At 33.2% G+C, this 22,565-nt stretch overlaps 2 protein-coding genes and 1 long non-coding RNA gene across 6 annotated transcripts in view; 1 reads left to right on the forward strand and 2 right to left on the reverse strand.

Moving 5' to 3' along the window:
- Positions 1–1,051: 1,051 nt before the first annotated feature.
- On the reverse strand, positions 1,052–3,109 carry LOC138310044 (uncharacterized). Its single transcript, XR_011206357.1, has 3 exons — positions 3,006–3,109; positions 2,287–2,463; positions 1,052–1,657 (listed from the first exon to the last, which is right to left on the reverse strand). It is a non-coding gene; the product is annotated as an uncharacterized lncRNA (long non-coding RNA).
- A 3,102-nt stretch (positions 3,110–6,211) lies between these two features.
- On the forward strand, positions 6,212–12,961 carry LOC138321163 (C-type mannose receptor 2-like). The gene is made up of 6 exons (XM_069264633.1): positions 6,212–6,632; positions 7,221–7,508; positions 8,141–8,314; positions 9,231–9,335; positions 10,310–10,570; positions 11,961–12,961. Exons 1-6 carry the CDS (start codon positions 6,575–6,577, stop codon positions 12,122–12,124), a joined length of 1,050 nt encoding a protein of 349 aa, XP_069120734.1. The 5' UTR covers positions 6,212–6,574; the 3' UTR covers positions 12,125–12,961.
- Positions 12,962–13,248: 287 nt separating this feature from the next.
- Positions 13,249–22,565, reverse strand: part of LOC138321143 (uncharacterized) — a 39,182-nt gene continuing 29,865 nt past the window's right edge. For all 4 annotated transcript variants that reach the window (XM_069264603.1, XM_069264612.1, XM_069264594.1 and 1 more), the window contains one exon: positions 13,249–22,139. In XM_069264603.1, the coding sequence (XP_069120704.1) occupies positions 21,994–22,139 (146 nt within the window). In that variant the 3' untranslated portion in view covers positions 13,249–21,993. The remainder of the gene's footprint in view (positions 22,140–22,565) is intronic.

Here is a 22,565-nt window from a genome sequence, read left to right on the forward strand (position 1 = left end):
CGGCACATCTTGATGACGTCATAACCGGAAGTTCATCCCAACTTATGCAATGTTAACATTTTGATTTGTGATTCAGTAGGGTCATAAGGGTTCAGAAAAATATTGGTTCGGAGGGTTTTGGGGGGGTGCATGTGGAACCTTCCTAGCCCATGGCCTATAAGCTATCCTCGTTCGTTTGTTTTGAGTAAGGAATGACGTCAGCGGCCCACGATGTTGAATTTGCTAGTTTCCTTATTTCAAGTTCAACGTTGTTATTTTTAGAAAGGCTATTGTCAGTATTTTAAACTAGTAGATAAGATTGGAAGGATCAAGGTCACTTGTTCTGATAAGTAAGGTATATTCAGCTTTGTATAAAAATATTGATCAACAAATGTGTATAAAATAGTTTTATCGGTGGTACGTCGGCAACTTGTTTGTATTTATTTGGTACACGCAAACTAATTGGGTTTTTTAAACTCCCATGAACAGATTGCGGGCTGATAACGTGGACAGGAGATGATATCACAAAAATGAAATTCTGAAACGTACGATTATTCTGAAAAATAAGATTGTTGACGAAAACATTTTCTGGCCAACTTTGTTTTCAGTAATTAAATTCAATTCACAATGATTTACAGCTGATGGAACGAACCTTACAGCGATATTGTCAAAAAACAAGACTGTATTCGTCTCAGGTAGACATCTCCTGTAAATATTTGGGACGAGGGGGAATTTTGAGGGCAACACTTTTGTTATCTATTTCCTAAACCAAGTTTACCCAGAACACCAGACTTGGATATTTTGATAGATATGTAGAAAACCTGACTTAGCTACCGCCTTTCTATAATGAAATTAAAGATGAACGCCATGGTCGATGATTGGTCGAAATTTACCCTGACCACTCCCTAACAGGCAATCAATAGTTTTTTTTAAAGTCATCAAAAATTTTAATAATGGCGTCATGTGTAAACGGAAATAGGTATTTACGTCAATGCAGATTCAACAAAAATTATATTTGCATCAACATTTATTAAAACATATATATAACAAAGAAAAATCAGAGTGACTTTGTATTACGTAAATATAACTCCGAAAACACGATGCATAAGACAAGCAGAGTAAGTTTTTCCAAGAGAATTCAGCATCCATAGATTTCAGAACGACCATCAAATGCGTTCTCAAATAATTTGTTCATCAAAACGAGCAGGGGAGAAACGTGTAAGTATCAATTCGTTCTAGGTGGAACGATGACGGAACTAAGGTTATGGAATTAACAATGAAAACATATCATTATGTAAATGGGTATTCATTATGTTTGGCGTCGGAGAGAAAGGTACTGATGAAAACTTATACCACTTTACAGCCGAACAAAACCGACTAACTGTGTAAAGATTGAGTCCGGACACATTGAGCACCAACCCTCACATTCCGGATAAAATCACAATCCTGTCCTTGGCATGTCTCGTTCACCATTCGAATCCTCCGCCGGATGTAAACGCACGTGTAGTCACGTGGACCGAGCCTCTTACAAGGACTTTCGTTCCCACTGTTCTGACAGCGTAGCTTGGCCCTGAGTACATGGGAGGGGAACAATCCCGGCTGATGTGCCAGTTCATAATACCAGGGACAGAGTGAGGAGGCGCACACAGGGAGGGGGTCTGTAGAGGGATGTGACACGCTAGGTAATAAAAAATGAAAAAAATATTAATATACGAACGAAGTTATACAAGCACGTAAATGTTAATTTTCGTACAAATTTGTGAAGATAATTTTATTATTATTATAAAAAGAGTTTCTATGGTCTGTCAGCATTAGACATTAACGTTGAAATGTTGGAAAAAATTCAAAATTCATCAAAACAACTACAATTTGTTGAATGCAGGAGATCAGTAATATATCATTAGAAACGGTGATTATTTATTACATCTGTGTTTTACCATAGATGCTTTGATTTTCTATAGTTACATGTAACCTCCCATCAACAAATTAATGGTTCACCACATTTCTAACAGAGATTTATATTTCGGAACAACATAGCATACTTGTAATTTTTAACGTAAAGAAGTCATGATATAAGTACGAATTTATATTTTCAATTCCTTAATACGATTATGTTTTAAGTTTAAATTATGTTTTGTGAAATAGAATTGTTATATTAACTACTAGAGAACCTTTCTTTTGCGAAAGAACGTTAACTAGATAATTGTCATTATTCATTATCACTATGAAGAATAAAACTTTTACCGGTCCATGTCCTAAACAAACAAGAAATCAAACATATCAAGAAATAACAAAAGGTTTGTTTACCTGTCACAAGTGGTACCATAGGATTGACTCTCATTAACCATGGCATCGATTTCTGTCCTGGTAAAAATGACATTTCCGGAGTGTAAGATATTTTGGAGACGGTGATCCAATATCGGGTTGGCTTTTGACGCTGTCATTATGTATGACGTCATTAGTATAATGATCAGCTTGTACATACTGAAACAAATCAAAGAATCAATTACTTGAATATTCTGCATTGAAATACGATCTTAATGTACAGTACAACAGAAACATGTTTCCTTATTTACAACATGAAAAAAAATCTAAATGTGATTTTGATGAGTTCTTTAAGGACATAACATTACTATGGCATCCTTAGTGCATCTGAATGTAGAATTAGCTTCTCACAATTGTATTTACATAGTTGGTCGTTATTTGTATATAGTACACAGTATATAATACCTTTGTAGTTGGTCGGAATTTATCTGGATATATTTTATAAGATTATACTTCTAGTAATGCAACAAGCTCAAAATTCACTTATATATATAGTATTAGGTACGGAACTTGATGACAAATAGAACAGTATGATAAGTCCCACGGATAACCTTTGGTAACCTTTGGGGGTGATGTCCACTGCCTACAGAGGGAAATTTCTTGTATTTCAATTTTCGGGCAAATGTCAGTTTACGTTTTACGCAAAATGTGAATGAACGAACCAGATAGCGGTGGGTAAATATTTATCTGTGTGCACTTACTATAAATAGGCCAGGTGATATCCGGAATGTGTAGGTAGGTACCGTCAACACCAGAGTCGTCAACTTTAAACCCAGGAATAGTTCAACATAGTTTAAATGTTTTTTTGAACTGTTCACATAACATATTAATCTACATACAGTGTATACCCTTTAAATATAACATCAATATTTTGAATGAAACAGAACATTTAAGCTGTATATACAAATTCCTAAAATGTCTTTGCATTTTGTTTTCATTCTTTGAATTCAAAATTGCATGCGCGATACATTTATTTCCACGAAAAGTTCTAGGCAAGCCTTAGCTTTCTGATAGCAGTTATTAATAAAGAAATAATCGTCAGCGAAAATAGGTTTTTATAAGTTTACTTTTTTGTCATTGTTTGCTTCTTTCATTGTTCGCATATACATGTATTTTAGTCAAGATGTTTAATTATCAGTACCCGATACGACATTCGAATTAACCGAAAACCAAAATATGTAAAGCGAATGTTGTTATGAAGCAGAAAACGCCGAAAACTTTAGGTTCTGCTTCGCCGTATTTTTACATAGGTATCCATACTGATATAACTTCAACGTATATTGTTCTATTGTTATTGTATTGGTAAGATGTGTGTTGTTGGTGCTCATTGTTTTGCTGTTAAGACTTCTCTAATCTATTTTAAATTTTGGGTCGTTTTCAGTATTAACGTTACTATATATGTCTTACTGGGTGAATGAGTCAATAACTGACGATTAATTGTGTATATATGTGTATAATTAACACAAAAATTTATATATTTTTTGTTTTGTTCATGCGCAATCAGGTCATGAGATTATATTACTGTTTAATAACTTTTTTCATTATATGAAATTTCACATTATTTATTAATGATTTGTTTACTATATACTGGGATTTGTTTTATCTTCTCAAGATTGCTTTAACAAAGATGGTCAAATGCAACGTAAAGGAAATGGACCTTATGTATAAAAGTTAGAAAATTTTAATCAAAGATATAATCATTAAGGTAAAATATAAATCTAAAGCCACACAAAATGCATAAAATAACATCAAAGCATTTTTACAAAAGATCATAAAAAGGTATTGCTAACCCAACAGAATATAAACGATACCATTCATTTGAACAATAACTAAGGTTTAATCGTGCATATTTGTCTAACTAACACAAAAATGCTAATAAAATAATTAAATTTGTTTTGGTTCATGCGCAATCAGTCCATGGAGATTTTTCGGGACGCAATAAATTATTTTTGGTATACATTTTATTTTTATCTTAAAAAACATTAGAAGCTCAAACTTTTCAATGATGGTAATGGTGTAAAATAAGTAACTTTTATAACCGAAGCAACACTTCAAAGGAAGAGCAAATTGAAAATATGAGTAAAATGTATATATTCATTATAGGATTTGCAGGGCTGAGGCTATTCTGATAAGCTGCTCTTTAAATCAGCTTCGTATGAAAACAAAAACAATACGTGACACAATTTATGAAACATTGAATTTGAGGTACCAATGCTCTGTTGGAACATTCGATCACCTAATATAAGTGGATCTCCAAAAGAAAAGCAGGCACTATCAATATGGGATTTGTCTATGACGCCAGATCATATTGTCTACAAAGTAAGCAAACTCTATTTTTACAAGAATAAAAAGATATGGGTAGATTATAAAAAGTAAAATGGTTAGTATTTATTTCGTCTTTACGTTGAAAAAAAGCTTATTTGAGCTTTCGTCATTACTATATCAGCGACAGAAACATTAAAGTAGAAATGTGGGTCCATACAACCGCCCGGTACATTTGATGGTTGATTTATCTAGTTATAGTGGTCTTGTGTTCGATATTAAGTATATAAGCAGACAATATGATATAATGATAACGACACATAAGGTATACTTCCTTCTCTGACCTACTTTAGGCTGCGGTATTTATCAACAAAACGGTCTTCTTGCCAAGAAATCTGTATACGGAGATAAAAATTATACAACGTGTTGACAAGGATTACTTATCGACGAGTTTAAGTATACAAAGATTTGTTTACGACAACACAATTTCCGGATATCGCGCGACCGGTTAATCTGACGTGAGCACTGATACAGGGTAACCCCCTTCCCCGGGTTTGATTTATTCATTGAGACTTTCAACGTACGTAAAAAAGTATGTGTTCGACAATCAAATATATCCCCCTTCTGATTCACCATTGGCCATCGCCCTTCAACAAACGGAGGCGAGAAATTCGTCATCCAATATCTGTTGGACCAAATTCTTTCCTACTTATCACGATGTCAGTTTGTCTGGAGGAAAATAACATTAAAACACGCCCATACAGCTATCGTAAACAAAACAATTATTGTATATGCCGTTAGAAATAGAATAGGTATGGTTGTATATTTACATACAAACAGGTACAATTATATATATAATTGAGCGTTAGTATGACAGTTTTTTAACATGCGCAACCGCCATAGAAATTATAATCAAATAATTAGGTCAAATCACCATATCTTTTGAGATATTAACCAGAAGCATGGAATAAGTTTCATATTGCACAGAGGTTATAGAACAATTTCCGATAAAATCACCATTCTGACCATAAAACTACCCGATAGTTTTCAACCTTTGTTAACAAGGAAATAGTTTTTTTAGAGTTGCAGTGTAGTTTTATTGCTAAAGGTTATTACAAATGTGTTTTCTCTTTGTAGAATCACTTTATTTTCGAATCAAAGGAGGCGTGGTCTTTAGGTTTATTTCTTATTTTGAAAGGAGGGGAATCACTTTGGGCCGTTTTACGGCCACACAGTGATAAGCAAAATATTTTGCATGAATATACCTTTGGGTCAGCTGCATATTTTATGCTATTTTATGCTTAAATGTCATTTTTTTCACCCTTTGACCTCTGAGATTACTATGAGCCCAGAAAAAACCCAGGATATTCTAAATTGCATACAATGTGCAGATATTCATGCAAAATATTTTGTTAAGCACTGAGTTATACCCCTCCTTGATTTTAAACATTGTCAGATAAAGTGTTACATTTTTTTAATATCGAACTGGCTTTATTTCATACATATAAGTTTCTTAACGATATGAATGCCAGATATTCTAGCAGCTTCCTAGTTAGAAATACACAAATAGGCACATTGATTAATTGACAATCGCAGTCGATAGATCTGGCGGTTAATTAGTGGAATACAGTTTGCCGACAGGTTTTGGGGTATAGGAGAAGCGTTCCACAATCTAGTCCAGGGATAGAAGGCTATTGGTGGAATGTCAGACACCTTAACCACTTCGTCAACGCATGTCTTCAGAATTAGATGTCTGATGGTGAAATATCAGACAACTTAACCATTTCGTCACCACATAGACACAGATTTGGAGAGCCAGTGATGAGAGACACAATAACCACTCTCCTATCGCGACCCTGCATGCATTTGTGTTTGTGAATGTTGATATGGATATGATAGGTCCATGGTCACTTTCTGGCCGTATCGTACCACTTAAACATCGCATCAAGTCGTCCGTCATCTACCTGTGTTGTCCGAGATTCTGACCAGCCAGTGACAACAATCAGGGATGTTGAATGCAGTGGCCCTTACCTTGGTATTACTGATATCAAGCTTAGTCGTAGCAGGTATTTAACTATAGTTTATATCTAGATGTGTATCATTAGCTTAACTGTTCAAATAACACGAATAATTGGACGATTAGTTAAAAACATTTTGTGATTAGGTGTTCTATTCATTTACCAAAACTGATTTTGGGAGTTATTTTTAAAATAAATTCTGATAGAGTTTTACAATACCAGCATACATATGGATAATTTTAATGTATAATATACTTTATTACATGTTATTGTGCCTCGACTCTGAAATGAGTATAGGTTGCTGTGTGAATCATATCTCTATAGATAATTTGTTTACGTGTCAACCTAATGGATCGACCTTTTATCTCAGTTATACTTACCAACACTGACATCTCATCAAATGTTGACAATCATTTAGAATATTTAATTGGTTATTTATTCAATGCTATACAGAATGTATTACTCTCGATGATATATACATCATTTTTTACTAGAATAACAATATGAATACGCCTGCACTTTTTTTATATATCAAATGGCGGGTTTTTCATGTATAAATCAAGCATAATTCGATGTGATTTATATCATTTTGATAGACAAACCATATACAAATTGAAATCTACTAATGCTTTCCAGTACAGTGCAGTCTTCAGGATGAGCTCAGAGATTGTCCTCCATCTCTACCGAGGTCAAGCCATACGAAATCATACGGGAATGTTTGCCTGGTTTTCGTGACGACAAAATACTCCTGGCCCGACGCCAGCTCCCATTGCCATCACAATGGCGGTCACCTGGTGAAGATAGAGAACTCTCAAAAACAACACTTCATCTATAACACCCTCAGAGCTTTACACTGGAAGGAAATCCGAGTGTGGTTAGGAGCAAATGATCGGGCTTCCGAAGGCACGTGGAAATGGCAAGATGGTTAGTAACAACATGATATTATAATCAACAAACAGCAAACCTTGAAAAATAATTCACACGAAGAGCCCTATGAGAGGTGAAATCCGCTGGTGGAAGTCGACAATCAAACTTTTAAATTTCTGCATTTTAACCACTCAATTTGGATTTCAATTTTCTTTATGCACTGTCGATTTGCCAGAGACGTTTTAATAATATAGAGCCATGTACTCCGGAAGAGTGAGGTTACCTGCTTCATCGATTACAGGAGAGTGATAGACTGGACCATAGGGCAAATTGACCGTAACTTACTGTAGTAATGCTGGAATACCACCTCCCGCATCGTTCACATTAGATGAATGATATTTGAGATTGAAACAGTTCTCAAAATAACCTATATATGTATAGTGGGTGTAGTCGATGAAGCAGAGAAGAATTACTTTTCTGGAACTGTTGTTTCTGTTTTCAATTACTTAAACGAAGTTGAGTTTGGATTGCAACTACATCTTGTATGGTAGTTCATTGTATTGTTTTAACAATAAGTATTAAGGACTTCAATGATTTCACCAGCAGAATCTAAACCTTTCATCCCAAATAAGCGTACACCAATAAGAACCTTTACAACAATTGTATTAGCATTATTGTCTCTGACATAGGTACCAGGGTGTCCTACTCCAACTGGCATCCAGGCGAAGGTCCGTCACACAGCGGGTTTCTGTTCCAGTCCGGGTACGAGGACTGTGCCATCATGAAGCTGGACGATGGAGGGCGATGGTATGATTATGACTGTGGAGGGGTGTTGTTTCTGGAGACGTCCATTTGTGAATATAGTTAAGTATGGTGGTTTCAGGACACTCCCCGTCCTCAATATTCCAGGGGTTACTATATGATATCTACCCCTGGACTGTCAACAAAACTGAAGGCAGTTCAGGAGGAAAATACTTACCAATTATATAGGTATTCAGAGACAGAGATCCCTTTGACGATTACATTACAATCTTTTGGGCAACTGGCGTGTCTGACTGTTTAAGAGACAGTTTGGATATTAATAATTAGATTTAGGAATGTTAAGCACCTTTAGTAGTTCAATACACACTTTGTACAATATACTTAAACATTGTAGGACTACTCAGTTAAGTTTCATGACCTAATGAAATGGTGTTATCATTCGGCTCAAACCTAGACTTAAAACAGAAAATTCAATGAGTTTGAAACTTTTAATAATTTAAAAAAATGGATATAAGTCATTTCTGAGAATATAGCAATATTATTGAAAACTAATTCACAAAATTAATGGATAATGGATTAATGTACCTTATCGCAGATCTCTACTAAAACAGCAGGCTCTTGGAATCTTCAAGACTCTCATCCTCCACTAGACTGCTACCTTGATTTTACCCTCACTATTGGCAGGCGACCACTTATGGCCAAGTACCCATTCTTGCCATCGCATGTGTACTTGTATGATCACACATGGTAGTGTCTTCTATGAGGAGATGACTTTGATAATGTAACTTCCCATGGTAATCGTACAGATACAGATGCGATGGCGAGAATTGGTTTTTGGTGAGAATTGGTTTTAGACCAGTAACTATTAATGTACATTCCCTTCCTCTTTTATGAGCACACACCAACGTGGCAGAATGATCAACCTAACAATAACGGCCGGGACCTAGTAGAAGTTTGTAATTTTCTTGCAGTGTGATAATACAATAACATGACATTTTACCATTAAATTTCTATCAGGAAAAATTGTACGAACAACTAAGCGAATAACAACTACAAGATCAACAACGACAAAGCGAACAACACCACCAACAACAACAACTACATTGCCATCAACAACGAAAAGTGAGTCGCCTTCTTGTATTTTATATTGAATCAGATTATTCATTTGATTTATATGTGCCCTGATAAGTGAGCAAACTGCATTGGCCGAATTCCAGATGAATCTGTTCTTTATTTTCTCGGTTTTTTCTCTCTCTTCCATTGAAAACCATCATAGTAAACTACATGTGAAAAATTCAGTACGGTTGTCAATTTTTCTTTGCCATCAGGCTCGAAATTGACATAATACTAGGAGAGCCAACATCTGAAATATGCAAAAAAAATACCAGTACTTTGTTAGAAATAGTAATAAAAAGCATTGATAATCGATTCCAAGTGAAAAAGTCTGTCAGTTATCTAGATTTTATATCGAGACCAGAATAAAATAAGCACAACAAAGGAGCAAAGTAACCTTTGTATTACATTTTAGAAATATCATTTTTCTTACCTTCTGAGAAACAGTGGTAATAAACTTTAATGTCTATTTTCCAAAATGTCCGCTTGTCAGTCAGATTGTTTTGGGGTCAATTCAGAAATACAATATGCACAACTAATAGCCTATTAAAGAAAATTCGTGTAACATTTCTAGGAAAAGTAATATCTGTATCCTCCCAGAAATACCAGTGCTGAACTTCAATTGTCGTTTAAAAAATAACACAGGCAGCAATGCGAAAGCACGACTAGAGACAAATAAAGATTCAAGCAGTAATCTTTGCAATTCAGTCTTCTTTTTTTCTAACATTCATATGAACTAAATGTTATTCCAACACACCATATTGGTTACCTGACCGATGTGGAAATTCTATTTGATAGAGCCCAGGCATCCCTACGCATTCATAATTATATTGGATTTGTGTGTTTCATAGGCTTTCCTATGCTACAAAGATCTTAGTTTTTCCTCTGCAATTTCTTATTAATGTGTTATGTACTGTATTATTAATAGATACGTCAAAATCTATTCATAACTTAAAACCCATAAAACGTTCGCTATCCTCCAGAATCCTGTGCGTCCTTCCATCCACCTGCCTCCCTGGTTAGATTCTATGCCGACTCGTGCCTCCGGTTTGTACGAGGAGACAAGTCCTGGGATGGTGCTGATGCTGAGTGTAAGAGTCAGGGCGGACATTTACTACGTATACATAACAACCACGACCAGTCTTATATCTACCAAAGTCTCAAGTCTCTGCACTGGAGTGACTCTGACGCGTGGATAGGGGCAACAGACCGGGGCAGTGAGGGCCACTGGAAATGGACGGATGGTAACTAAATAGATAATGCAGAAACATATATATCTACAAGTACATATAGAGATTGGAAACTCCTTCTTTGTCTTTGTTGACAGCAGAGAAACCTCCAGTTTATAGGCATTTTACCTTGGCTAACTACTAAAGGCCCACTACCTTTCCGAAACGAAAATTAAAAGTTTCTTAAAAACAATAGTAACGTCAGAAAATATTTATTGATGGTCCAAGATGAAGTTACAAACTCAAACAAATGCAAGATTTCCTGCGTAATCTATTTTAACAGAGATGATTCATTTCGCTGGAATGTCGTCTGTTTTTTATTAATAGTCAGCTAATCCGCAGTATTTAGGACGACGGCGGGAAACAGAAGACAGAAGAAATAATTATTTATTTGAATTAAATTGTTGATAAGGTGTCAATAAGAGTAGCCAATGATGGTAAGTTGATAACATTTGCAACTCTACAAAATTATCAATCTCGTTTTACCTTCCATTTTAAAAATTGAAATCATTTTCGGAAACGTAGTGGGCCTTTAAATGTATTATTTTCAACATGAAATTTTTGCATCAATACAAAGTTTAAACATTATATCATGGTTTGATATGACCATTTTCCCCACTTGATATGTTTTAATATGATTTTTGAAAACATAAAAATAAGCAATTATACCTGGTATTCGAAAATCAGACATTCAAATCCGGAAGTGTATTTTTGTTGTTATTTTTTGTTGTTTTAAGTAAAAAAAAAAAAATCCGCAGTTCTAGCCAAAAGTTGCATTACATTACGAGCAAGGGACAGGGTTCGGTATACAAGAAGTTCGACCACAGTGTGCAATGGCGGAAAATCCGGAAGTGTATTTTTGTTGTTATTTTTTGTTGTTTTAAGTAAAAAAAATCCCAAAATCGTACTCAAACCCTCTGAAAATTACCAAACTTTTGTAACGTATCAAAGTTATCCTCCTGCATTAACTATTTAAGAGTAAGAGTATACATGAAACCCCTAAGCACATTTAAAAATGGCGGAGTTGTCAATTGCAATCTTTCTAATATACACACTGTAAGTGTCTGGTTAATGTAGTTAATATGTGAATCCTTGTGATATTATTCTGGAGTTGATAATTTCGTGGAACTGATAATTCATTATAAGAACAGTTGAAGACGCATATTAAAAAAGAGGAAGAAACACAACATCATAATTTTCTATTTGTGATTTTTTTAATAATTTGATGTACCTTTCCAAACTTCCAACTCAACATTTCAATCATACCACAAGTATTTATCTTCATTTTAAGAAATCACGAAATCGTTCCAAACTCGTATTCGTTACACACATTTAACCAATATTGGTCAAATATCAAATATAAGTTATTATTTGTTAGTGTTTCAGCAAATGCTTTGATTTTCAGGCTCATCCGTAACGTTTGGACACTGGAGTCAGGGAGAAGGTCCTAACCACAACGCCACAAACGAGAACTGTGCCATGATCAGCGTGGATGATGGAAAATGGTACGACTTTAATTGTGGAGAAGTCATCTACAACCAGGCCTACATATGTCAATACCATTATTAGAATGACAGAGTTATCTCCCCTGAATGTCATTATTTCCCTTAACGAAGAGCTCAATGGTGGCTGCTTATATATGTCAATGCCATTATTAGACTGACTGAAGGAGTTATCTCCCCTGAATGTAATTATTTCCCTTAACTATGAGCTCAATGGTGCCCGTTTAGTCTAAAATTGACATATCCCCCTTCAATATACATGTACATAAATATATATCCATGTCAAAGTAAGGTTGAAATGAGATTCCTGTGCAGCTTACACAATATGGAGGTCAGTTTAAAGTTATATTCCTGGAAATGTACCAAAAATGCCAATATAGAATAGAGTTTTTAATACTCGTGTAAGTAATGTGATATGGTTATCTACCCATATTATAATTATAAAAAAAAACCTTATTAAATACAATAAGTGTGGCGAGATTATCTCGATTAATAAACACATTGTATAGTTTACTGTGTAGTTATCTCCCCTTATGAACATTTAAAGAAGATTTTATTGGTTTATATACCTGGTACATCAAATTTATGAACATTTTGTCAGTAGTTATTTGTTTGATTTAGTTATAACCGTAGTTGTGGATGAAAAAATGTCAATCATATTTTAAATCTTTCTGTACCCATGGTACATTAATCTGTTAACATGCATATGCCTTTTATCCTTTGAGACGCATTATTGTGTCATGATTCACATGTAAAAGACTCACAAGCTCATGTAATATGGGATACAATGCTGATTGTAGAGATTAGAGGCATCACATGTTGTAAAACATGGTTAAATCCATGGGATGGGGCGTTTATAAAACTAATCTCTTCTCCAAACAAGCAAATTCGTGGAATTTCTATCCCTCGCAAGACCCATCCTCCAAATAGTGTCCAATGAAAATACTTATTGAGCTTGTCCAAACCCTTGAGACATTTAAACATGTTACCAAGTTTCGAGAAAAGCTGGTAATATTTGCAAGAGTTATTGAATGGAAACCAGTGAAAATGGCATTTTTTGTAAACCTAAGGGCCATAACTCAGTCAAATAAGGTACAATCAAAGTCCCGATCAAACTTGATAAGGAATGACTGTTGCGCTAATAAATCATGGCAACTTTGTTGTTTTCAAACGACAACACAGAAAACCTGATATAGTTGATGTGTTTTTATTATAGTAAACCCAGGATACCCGTTGGCAAGACAATGACTACATACAATGACAGTCACATACATACAGGGACATATACATACAACAGTTTTAATCAATTATCACTCATATATCACCATTAATTAATCGTTAAATGAAACTTCATGACAAGTTTCAAGATGTTCCATAATTTGAGAAAATTCCTTGATTTATAAAAATTCCTAAACTAAGAATTGCCCAAAGGAAAACATTAGAGATTTTAAGGAAAAATCTGATGTAAACGGATCTTTCTTATTTTACTCTCCTATGAAGAATGTTAAGGAATTTTCTTTACCCAATGAAACTGGGCTCAGATCAAAATTATTTTTACTACTTTTGTCTATCACATAATCTTAGCAATTTCTCAAATTCTTTCCAAGCACACCAAAACCATAATTTTCTTTTTTTTCTAATCCTGATTTCTCAGGGGAAATTTTGTGAATGATAAATTCTGAAATATCTTTTATCTATACAAATCTAAGACATGTTTTGCAAAGATTGTGCAAACATGTAGTTGAAGCACAAAAAACAAATTTAAAGAACCAAATTATGTTAAAAGCTAATTTTTTCAGTTTTATATGATGTTATTCAACAAAAACATAAGATATCATGCTTCAAAATATTGTGACACATCTGTGAAACGTTGACAATCAAATGGAGGTCAATTACTTACAAAGTATCATAAACTTGTGTGTAGCATTACAATAAAGCCACTTACAAGTTATCTTGACCAGATAATTGAAGAACACAGGGATCTGTCACAAGTTTTCATCACCCAGTTCATATGTTTATAGTGTGTAAATATATCATATGGGCTACAGGGTGACATCTTGTGCCCAGACCCTGTCAAACAGAATATATGATTTCGTACCATTAAATGGTAAATATAACTACGTCCCCAATGATGAACAGATACATACACACAGACAATAACACCATATATCATAAACAACGTCGCATGATACCTATCCAAATTGTTAATACTGGAAATGTTTTATAAACATCAGAAATCTTCTTTACTTCCACATAATCATGAAACATTAATCAATATCTATTTTTATGTTTAAAAAGAAATGAAATAAGTACAATGCATATTGACTTTTTCCTCAATTCTCAAGAAAAATGATAACCAATTTGAAGAAATTTTCACTTTTGCAGATTTTTAGTATGTATAAAGAATGCCTCTGTTGTATTTCTATCTTTGAGGTCAGTGCTACAGTGAGATAAAAGCAATGCACAACACATTAGTTTAGGTGATGCAAGTTAACTACAGGTTTTGTAATGATATCTTCAATATTAAGAAATTTTGATGGCGAGAGACAAAATTACAAACCAGATTTTGGTGGCATGGATAATTTGATAACTTTTAACATTCAGACAGAGAATGGACATGCAGACTTCTAGATAATAGAATATGAATGCATTTGCACTATTTATTTGACTAGATGTTAGACTAGAAATTTCTCCTGAAAATATATGCCAATATGTCAGGCATAAAATCAATGCTTTAAGTTCTCTTTGACCCCGTAGTTCAGCCTCACTTTGGTACTTTTTCAGCATTAACCAGACTAACAGACCTACTTTTGTTTTCCAAATGAAAATGAAGTACAGCCTTAGATTTATCAACACTACTATGAGAGAATCTAAATCCTAACCTTGATATTGTGGCCACAACACTTAACAATTTTGGCTATGAAAGTGTGACCTTGACACAATAAATTTGACCTTGGCACAATTTTAAATGCTATATTAACACTCTGTGACATAACGGCAACACTGTGCAACATTAAAACCAGATTGAACTTTGACCTTTCCGACAAAAAAAATAATGGAAAGTCCTTAAACTTTTATTACACTGAATACATATTTCTCCAATTACACACAATGAATAAACATTGAATATTGATTATTACACAGTAATATAAGATGGAATATGAAATATAAAATCTCTACATACATTCCACAACAACTTTGACCAACTTACACAAGTTTTAACAAAATAATATAGTCATTTCCAACCTTAACCAGCAACTCTTGGCTTCATCTAAGTAATGATAGGGAGCATAAAAATAACTGAAACATGATGATTCTCCATTTTGTTAAGGAGTCATGCAGCGTAAACAGAGTTCGTTTTTTCTACTTTTAACAAAAACCTTCAGTACTTTGACTTACGAAAATAACATTTGAAATATTTTTTGAATTGATTTAATTAACCCATTCTCTCCAAAACTAGTCTTTGAAATAGAAGAATCTAAATCTGTCTTAAGGGGATGAAAGGGATATGGCTAATGAAAATGAGGTGGGATGAAATAGGATAAAATAGAGATATAAAAGGCATGTGTAATTAAATCACTTTTATGTGAATTTTATATGTTACGCAAGTGAAGGATTTTGCAAACAAAAGTCAAAGTTTTTCTACATCGACATGTATATGTATTTCATATCTGCTGTACCTCGTATGTCAAATATCTATCTGATCTGATCAAAGTTAAATCTGAATCTCAATGCCGTTCCATATACTACTCTCTCTTATGTCTTGACACAACAGAGAGTAAGTTTACAATCAGATTGGTATCCACAAAATTCTTTTTTTCAATAGACCTGTGATTCATTTAATTCAAGTTTTTGTGAGACGGATAGACGTTGTTGCCAGAAAAAACCCTACAAATCTCAGTCAATACATAGCGCCTGAGTCTATTATCAGATGTTTGGGCTGGTGGTAAAATGTCAAGGCATACAAACCACTCGACCACCACAGACTCTACAAGTTATTTAAACTATCATGTTATACAAACATGGGTGGATTACATACATGTAGCATGCATCAGTATAAACCAGGAAACTTAGTCATTACCCAGATTCAGGAAGTACTGAGAGTTGCTGGTCTTGGTTTGACGACCTTTGACCTTTGACATCCATTCCGATCAGACTGACCACAAGACTGACTAAACAACAGGAGACAGTAACAATGAGATAACCAAACAAATAACAATTTAATGACCAAAATGATACATACACCAAAATATACAGGAGTTAGGTCTGGTACCAAAACATCATCAAAGACCCCATATCCTCCACAAAGGGAGACAATGGCTGAGTTTGTCATCAGTCAATAATATTCCATTAATGGTGATAAGAGCAATAAACGATGTGTGAAGTCCAAGGAATTCTGAAACAAAATTCACATTTGAAATCTATTTTTTTTCCTCAACATATGTCTCTAATCCCATACCAACACATACAACCAGTAACATTTGTGAATTACTTCAATCATGTTTTGGTAATCAGACCTTAAAAATCATAATATTACATACAGATATAAAATATGTTAATTTCAAATGGCACATCAGACAATATTTTATATAATATTTAAATACAGATTTAGTTGGCTGCACTGGCAAATACCAATTGAGAACACCCTCCTAAACATTAAAGTAGGCAGGCTGTCCATGTTCTGGTCAGTACGAAACAAAACAATAGGTTTATGGAAGCACATGAGATAATGACTCTAAAACTTCAAATACTGACCCTGCTTGTGGACTCTCCCCAACACTCCCTTCACTCCACCCAACACCTCCCAAATCAATTCTAAGTTATTCTTACCCTCATATACATGTCGGTATATCCAATCAGATATATATTCATAATATTTCTTCCCTTACCTTATCTCTCATTCACTCAGACCCAGTTCTGTGTTCCTCTACTATATGAAATTCTTTATTAAGTGTTAACTTTCCATAGGAAAGCATTACTGAATTTAAGTAAAGATGTAAAGCACTTGGAACATTTCCTAACTTCTGAAAAGCTATCCGAAGGAAAAAATTAAAATAAAGAATTTCAGTCGGTGAAGGAAAATCAATGAAACTTGGCTCCGACATTATGCTGTTTTCTTCAAACTCCTTTATACAAATCTATGACGTAACCATCTATACCTTCTCCCAGGAGCAGATAACTCATTATGATATACACAACATAATAGGGTCCTTTTATTTTCTACATTTTCAGTACATATGTAAAACGCAAATGGAACTAGCCAAGGATGTCATTCTAAATAATGCTTTTATTGGTAGTTAAAAAAGTCAAATATCATTAAATCGGCACCATGATTTTCTGTATTTTGATGAGTATGTATGAGTATTTCATCATTAACAACTGTAACATTAACATTATGTAAAATCCTACATGTTAATTCTTAAACATAAAAAACTCCTTACACTGCCTAGTGCTTCATAACAGCGTGAACTTCAATATCGATAATAAAGCTATCAAACATTTGCACCAGTTTATCAAAATAAAATACCAATGCTGTGTCAAAAACCTATTGGACTTTTAACAAATGAAATCTATTCACCAAAAATGCCACACTACCAAATTTTTTAGTGGGATGTCTACATTTTTACAACTGACAAAAAATAAATATCAGACAAAATTCATGAAACCAAATATATACATTGTACATCGAGCACTATTCTTTACTAAACAGTATATTTACATTGCAGTGAAATAATGAATTCAGAACACATTTCTGTGGTAGAAACTTAGTTTTTCACAAAACACATTTTCATACAAGTCCATCAAATTTAAAAGAGAATGAGAATAATTCATTTCTAGATTTCAAGTTCTATTGCTTTGGGAAAGTTCAACTGAAAAATGACTGGATTATCTCCCTTCAATCCTAATTATGAGAAGAAAAAATATTTATCTTCCACAAACTCCAATGGAATGTTGAAACAAATTTAAAACTACGAACTATAATTCAATCATTAAAGCTTATTAATTTCCAAAATGGAAGGACACTCATTAAAAAATACAATTTCTCTCATAATTTTTGGCCAAGAGAAAAATAGTGTTATTCTTTTAAGCAAATGAAATAACATTACACATTAAATGTTTCATCAACAAAATTCTAGTCTCAAAAAAAGGTAATTATTCTATTTTTAGAGAAAACTGTCTAGCTTTACTTCCTTTAATAATCTTAAAAAGTCTGATTACACAGAAATAATCTATTAATAATAACATTTGTTTTTATCTTCAATCACATACACTCGCCATTGACTAGACTCAGAACTTTGGCAAATTCAAAATTCAAATAGAACAAAAATATGACATGATATATCTCAATCATCTAACATAAACTAAAGTACCTTATGACCTAAATAATGATAATGAAAAAACAGCTTGTATGTATTTACATATTACAGAGTGATCTCCTCTTGAAGTCAGGTATTCTGTATTAGTATATTGGACTTCAGAGTAGACCCTGTTTGTGATGTCATGTGTTTGCGAGCGTAATATTTGTCATTTCTAAAGAAAACGACGTGAATTGCGTCCACAAAATAATGACATCATGATGGATACCTACCCTCAAGGGAACTACCTCTGTAATATGCAAAGACGGAATATATTTTTACTGAATGTGTTTGCGAGTGTAAATTTTCATTATTTTTTTTTATGAAAATAAAATATCACTTTATACAGTACACAATTTTCAATATCAACTCAAGTCTAGATAATTCTGTACTATGCAAAGATGGAATTGTAATAGGTTATGCAGTTTTCATGATGGAAATGTTTGCAAAGAGAAAACCTATCGAGTAACATTATGTATAAATTTAAGGAAATATACAGAAAGTCTGAATTTAACATTTAATGAACAAAGCCAAATCAATAATCCAATTTCTCCTATAAATACCAGTATTTTCAAATAAGTATTTCTAGGTTTTTTTAATATCTACCTGATGAAATTAACCAATGCATAAAACTTAATGTCAAAATTATGAAATTGACCTATAAAATAAATAATTATGTTAATATGGAACTTATATGGGTTCAAGCCTCATTGAATCCTGCTGATCTAGTTTAAATATTCTGTACAAGTCATTTACAATGTCTACATACACCCTATGGACAACTAAACAACTATCACATTTATCTAAAATAACAGATCTCTATTTTGACAAACTGTGTATAAAAATTCTAACATTTGGAAGCTCTTGCAGTTCGAGGTATTCATCTGTGAATCTAAAAGTTAAGTGGAACATCTGTGCGCCTATAATAATTCAAATAATAGTGAATGTCATTTTTGATCCAAAATGTTCCTGAAGAATTACAAAATGTTTTTAAATCTGAAAAACAATACTTCTAATGATTTAGTATCTGTCATCAATATATTTAAAGAACAAACTATGTCAATAAAATTTCAGTTTTAATGGTGAGAGTTTGTAAAATTCATACAAGCAACTTGTATATATGTTTACTTTAGGATATTTTTTCTTTTCTTCTTTCATCCAGCACCAAGATGGAAATTATAACAAAGTGAATATAGATTTTGATTATATCATTAACAATTTTTTCATTAAAGCAACAATACACATTGTTGTAAAGCTTAAATAATGTTAATTTTAATGAGATTACTGATTAAGCTACATGTTATCAGTTGTAATTAACTTCTTTGATTTAATTCCACGAAACAGATCAAGTGAGGGTATAATATTTGATATCATCAAATTATCAAACATGTTTTAAGAGACAAAGCGACTTCTAAAAGAACATAATTTTTAAAAATTTCAGATCAAATCAGATAGACTAGATTCTACACAATATAGCTATCATACTCTACGAGAATAATCTATTGAAAACATAAATAAATATTTAACAATTATATAACACCATACCCCTAACATCAGAATATAACTTGAGTATGTATACATCATAGACGAGAAAATCTCAGATTTTACCCTGTAGGTCGGTACATGTTGAGAATCTTTAACTTAAATAACGGGAAAATTAATTCCACTAATTAGAAATGAGAATTTTTTCTTCGGTTTTCTAACTAATTCTACTTTTCGGTTTTCTAACTAATTCTACTTTTAATATAAAGGTTCCTTCCTCATTAATAGGAACAAATATAAATAAGCACCGTTAATTTCCATGTTCCAACATCTTAATAAAACCTTGACAATCTATACCAGATACAATTTTCCTTAAACCCAAGAAACTAAATATCTATATACAGAAGATAAAAAAAACTTCGATATTAGTATGGTTCTTAATTTGTTGTATTCTTATTAGTTTTATTTGTAAGTTGTCATGTTTGATATTGAGATATTGAAACAAAATCAATCTTATGTACATATTTAAAAAATGATTAATTGGTATTATTTTATTAAAAGTTAACTTCTGGTAATAGTTTAGCATGCAGAGAATATTGCAATTTACAAAAAATTTCAAGTCTAGTGTTTTTATTAAGTGTTATACTGAGGGTAAAATTAATTCAAATTAATGAAAAGGATTGTTTAATGAACAATTGAACAGATTCTAACAATTATGCAGATGTCAAGTGACTTTAACAGATGAACACATTGGATGCTGAGAACAGGGCTGCGGTGGGTAGCTAGTAGCTAAATGTAATATTGGGGCAGTGTTATAAATGTTGAAGGTTATCAACTTATTTCTTATCATATATGCATTTTATAAAAGATCAACAAAGGTAAAGAATGGCTGAACAGTTGTTTTAAGTGAATTAACAAAGTTTACATGTAAATATTTCCAGCATACATTCCAATTAAACAATTATCTCCCTTAGGGTCCATGATTTTTATATACACTGGGATGCCAAATATGCAACTCATTTCCACATATGTATTTATAGTGTGATCATTATGAAAGAACATTATTTCGAACAAAAACTGTTTATTAATAGTAAAAAAAAATCTGTTCAACAAAAGAAATAACAAATGACTGCACCATATCTAACATACTACAACATTTCACAATAGTTTACTCGTATAAGAATCATATACCAGTAACAATATTTTGCCCTTATATCTTGGCACTGAGGGAGGCAAAATCAATATTTACAAGCACTAAAACTTTATTATTATCGGTCATTTATACCTTCATGACCAAATTTTCTTATTAAAGCTATGAATAAAAACAAAATCTAAAACAGCATAAAATGTCTGACAAATAAAATCTAAATGGAAGTTCTGTACAAGTTTTACTGACATTAAACCTCTGACCATACCAGTGTAGATAGAGAAACTGTATGTTGAAATTCTGTACACACATGCATTAGTTTTAATCGGTCCTAATTCAATCTTCTCCTATACAGTCATTTTTATTATGAACCAATATCAATTTCAATCTATGGAGAAAAAAAAACGCTGGGTTTTTTCTCTCACAAATTAATGAGAATTAATCTTTTTTAAGTTCCTGATACAACTTTTTAATTTATATAACAGGTAAGTTTGCGACATAAGATCCTAGTATCTTAAACAGATCATTATTGCACAACTGAAACATTCAGATTCAATGCCCTTTATCATGAATACAAGCTAGCTATTCCTATCTCCTGTCTGTAGGAGGTCGGCGCTGACATCTGATCGTGTCATGAAAACTGGAGAATGGTATCTCTTAACAGTATAATGCACTCTTTGAGACTTAGACAAGTATCTAACTTATTGACACTAGACAGGTGAACTACAAGTCAAAAAATAGAATTGTGAGTTACTCAACATATTTGTTTTGTAGGCATAACATGATATGTTAACCTGCTATGTCGTAACAACCAGCCATAAATGCCAGTTGACTATACACCAAATATAACACTCAGTACTGAACATTTCATTCACTATTTTGAGTTTTCTCCAAATCTTCACACATCTCTTGGCCCTGTTTGATTTGTCAGTTTTTTGTCATGTCTTAATCCTAACTAGGTTGTTCCTCTGGGGCAGGGGAGACTGACCCTGACCCCGGGGCTGACACCGGCTCTGACCCTGGTGTCACATCTGTAGATGGAGGTGTATCAAGCTTCCTCTTCTTTGCATAGTACTCTATACGCTGTTCTAGGCTTTCTGTAAACAAAGGAAATCTCAATCATCAATCACTGAACCCCATCTGTCTTTGTATATCACAGTTATCTGCCCTTGCAATTAGGTTGCGATTGTGACATCATTTGTTTTCATGTGTCAATCTCTCCCAGAGTACATTGCGGTCCCCACATTTCACCTCTGTAAATAGCCCATGCAAATTTCAAGATTATTGAAAAACATGTTTCGGACGCATATGAAATTCTTCAATGCGTGTTGTAAGTTTCCTTTGGTATCATTTCCCTGTAAACGACTGTCAGTTTTGACACATATTAATTTGATCATTCAATATTTAACCAAGCAAGTATGGATTATACTGGGTTTACTTGTAAGTAAATAGTCATGATTTGCATACGATGTCCGCTGTTTCAAAAACAATCACTGTGATGTCATACATAAAGGGGAGCAATG

Source organism: Argopecten irradians, chromosome 1 (genome assembly GCF_041381155.1).
Source record: "Argopecten irradians isolate NY chromosome 1, Ai_NY, whole genome shotgun sequence".
NCBI classification, from domain to species: domain Eukaryota; kingdom Metazoa; phylum Mollusca; class Bivalvia; order Pectinida; family Pectinidae; genus Argopecten; species Argopecten irradians.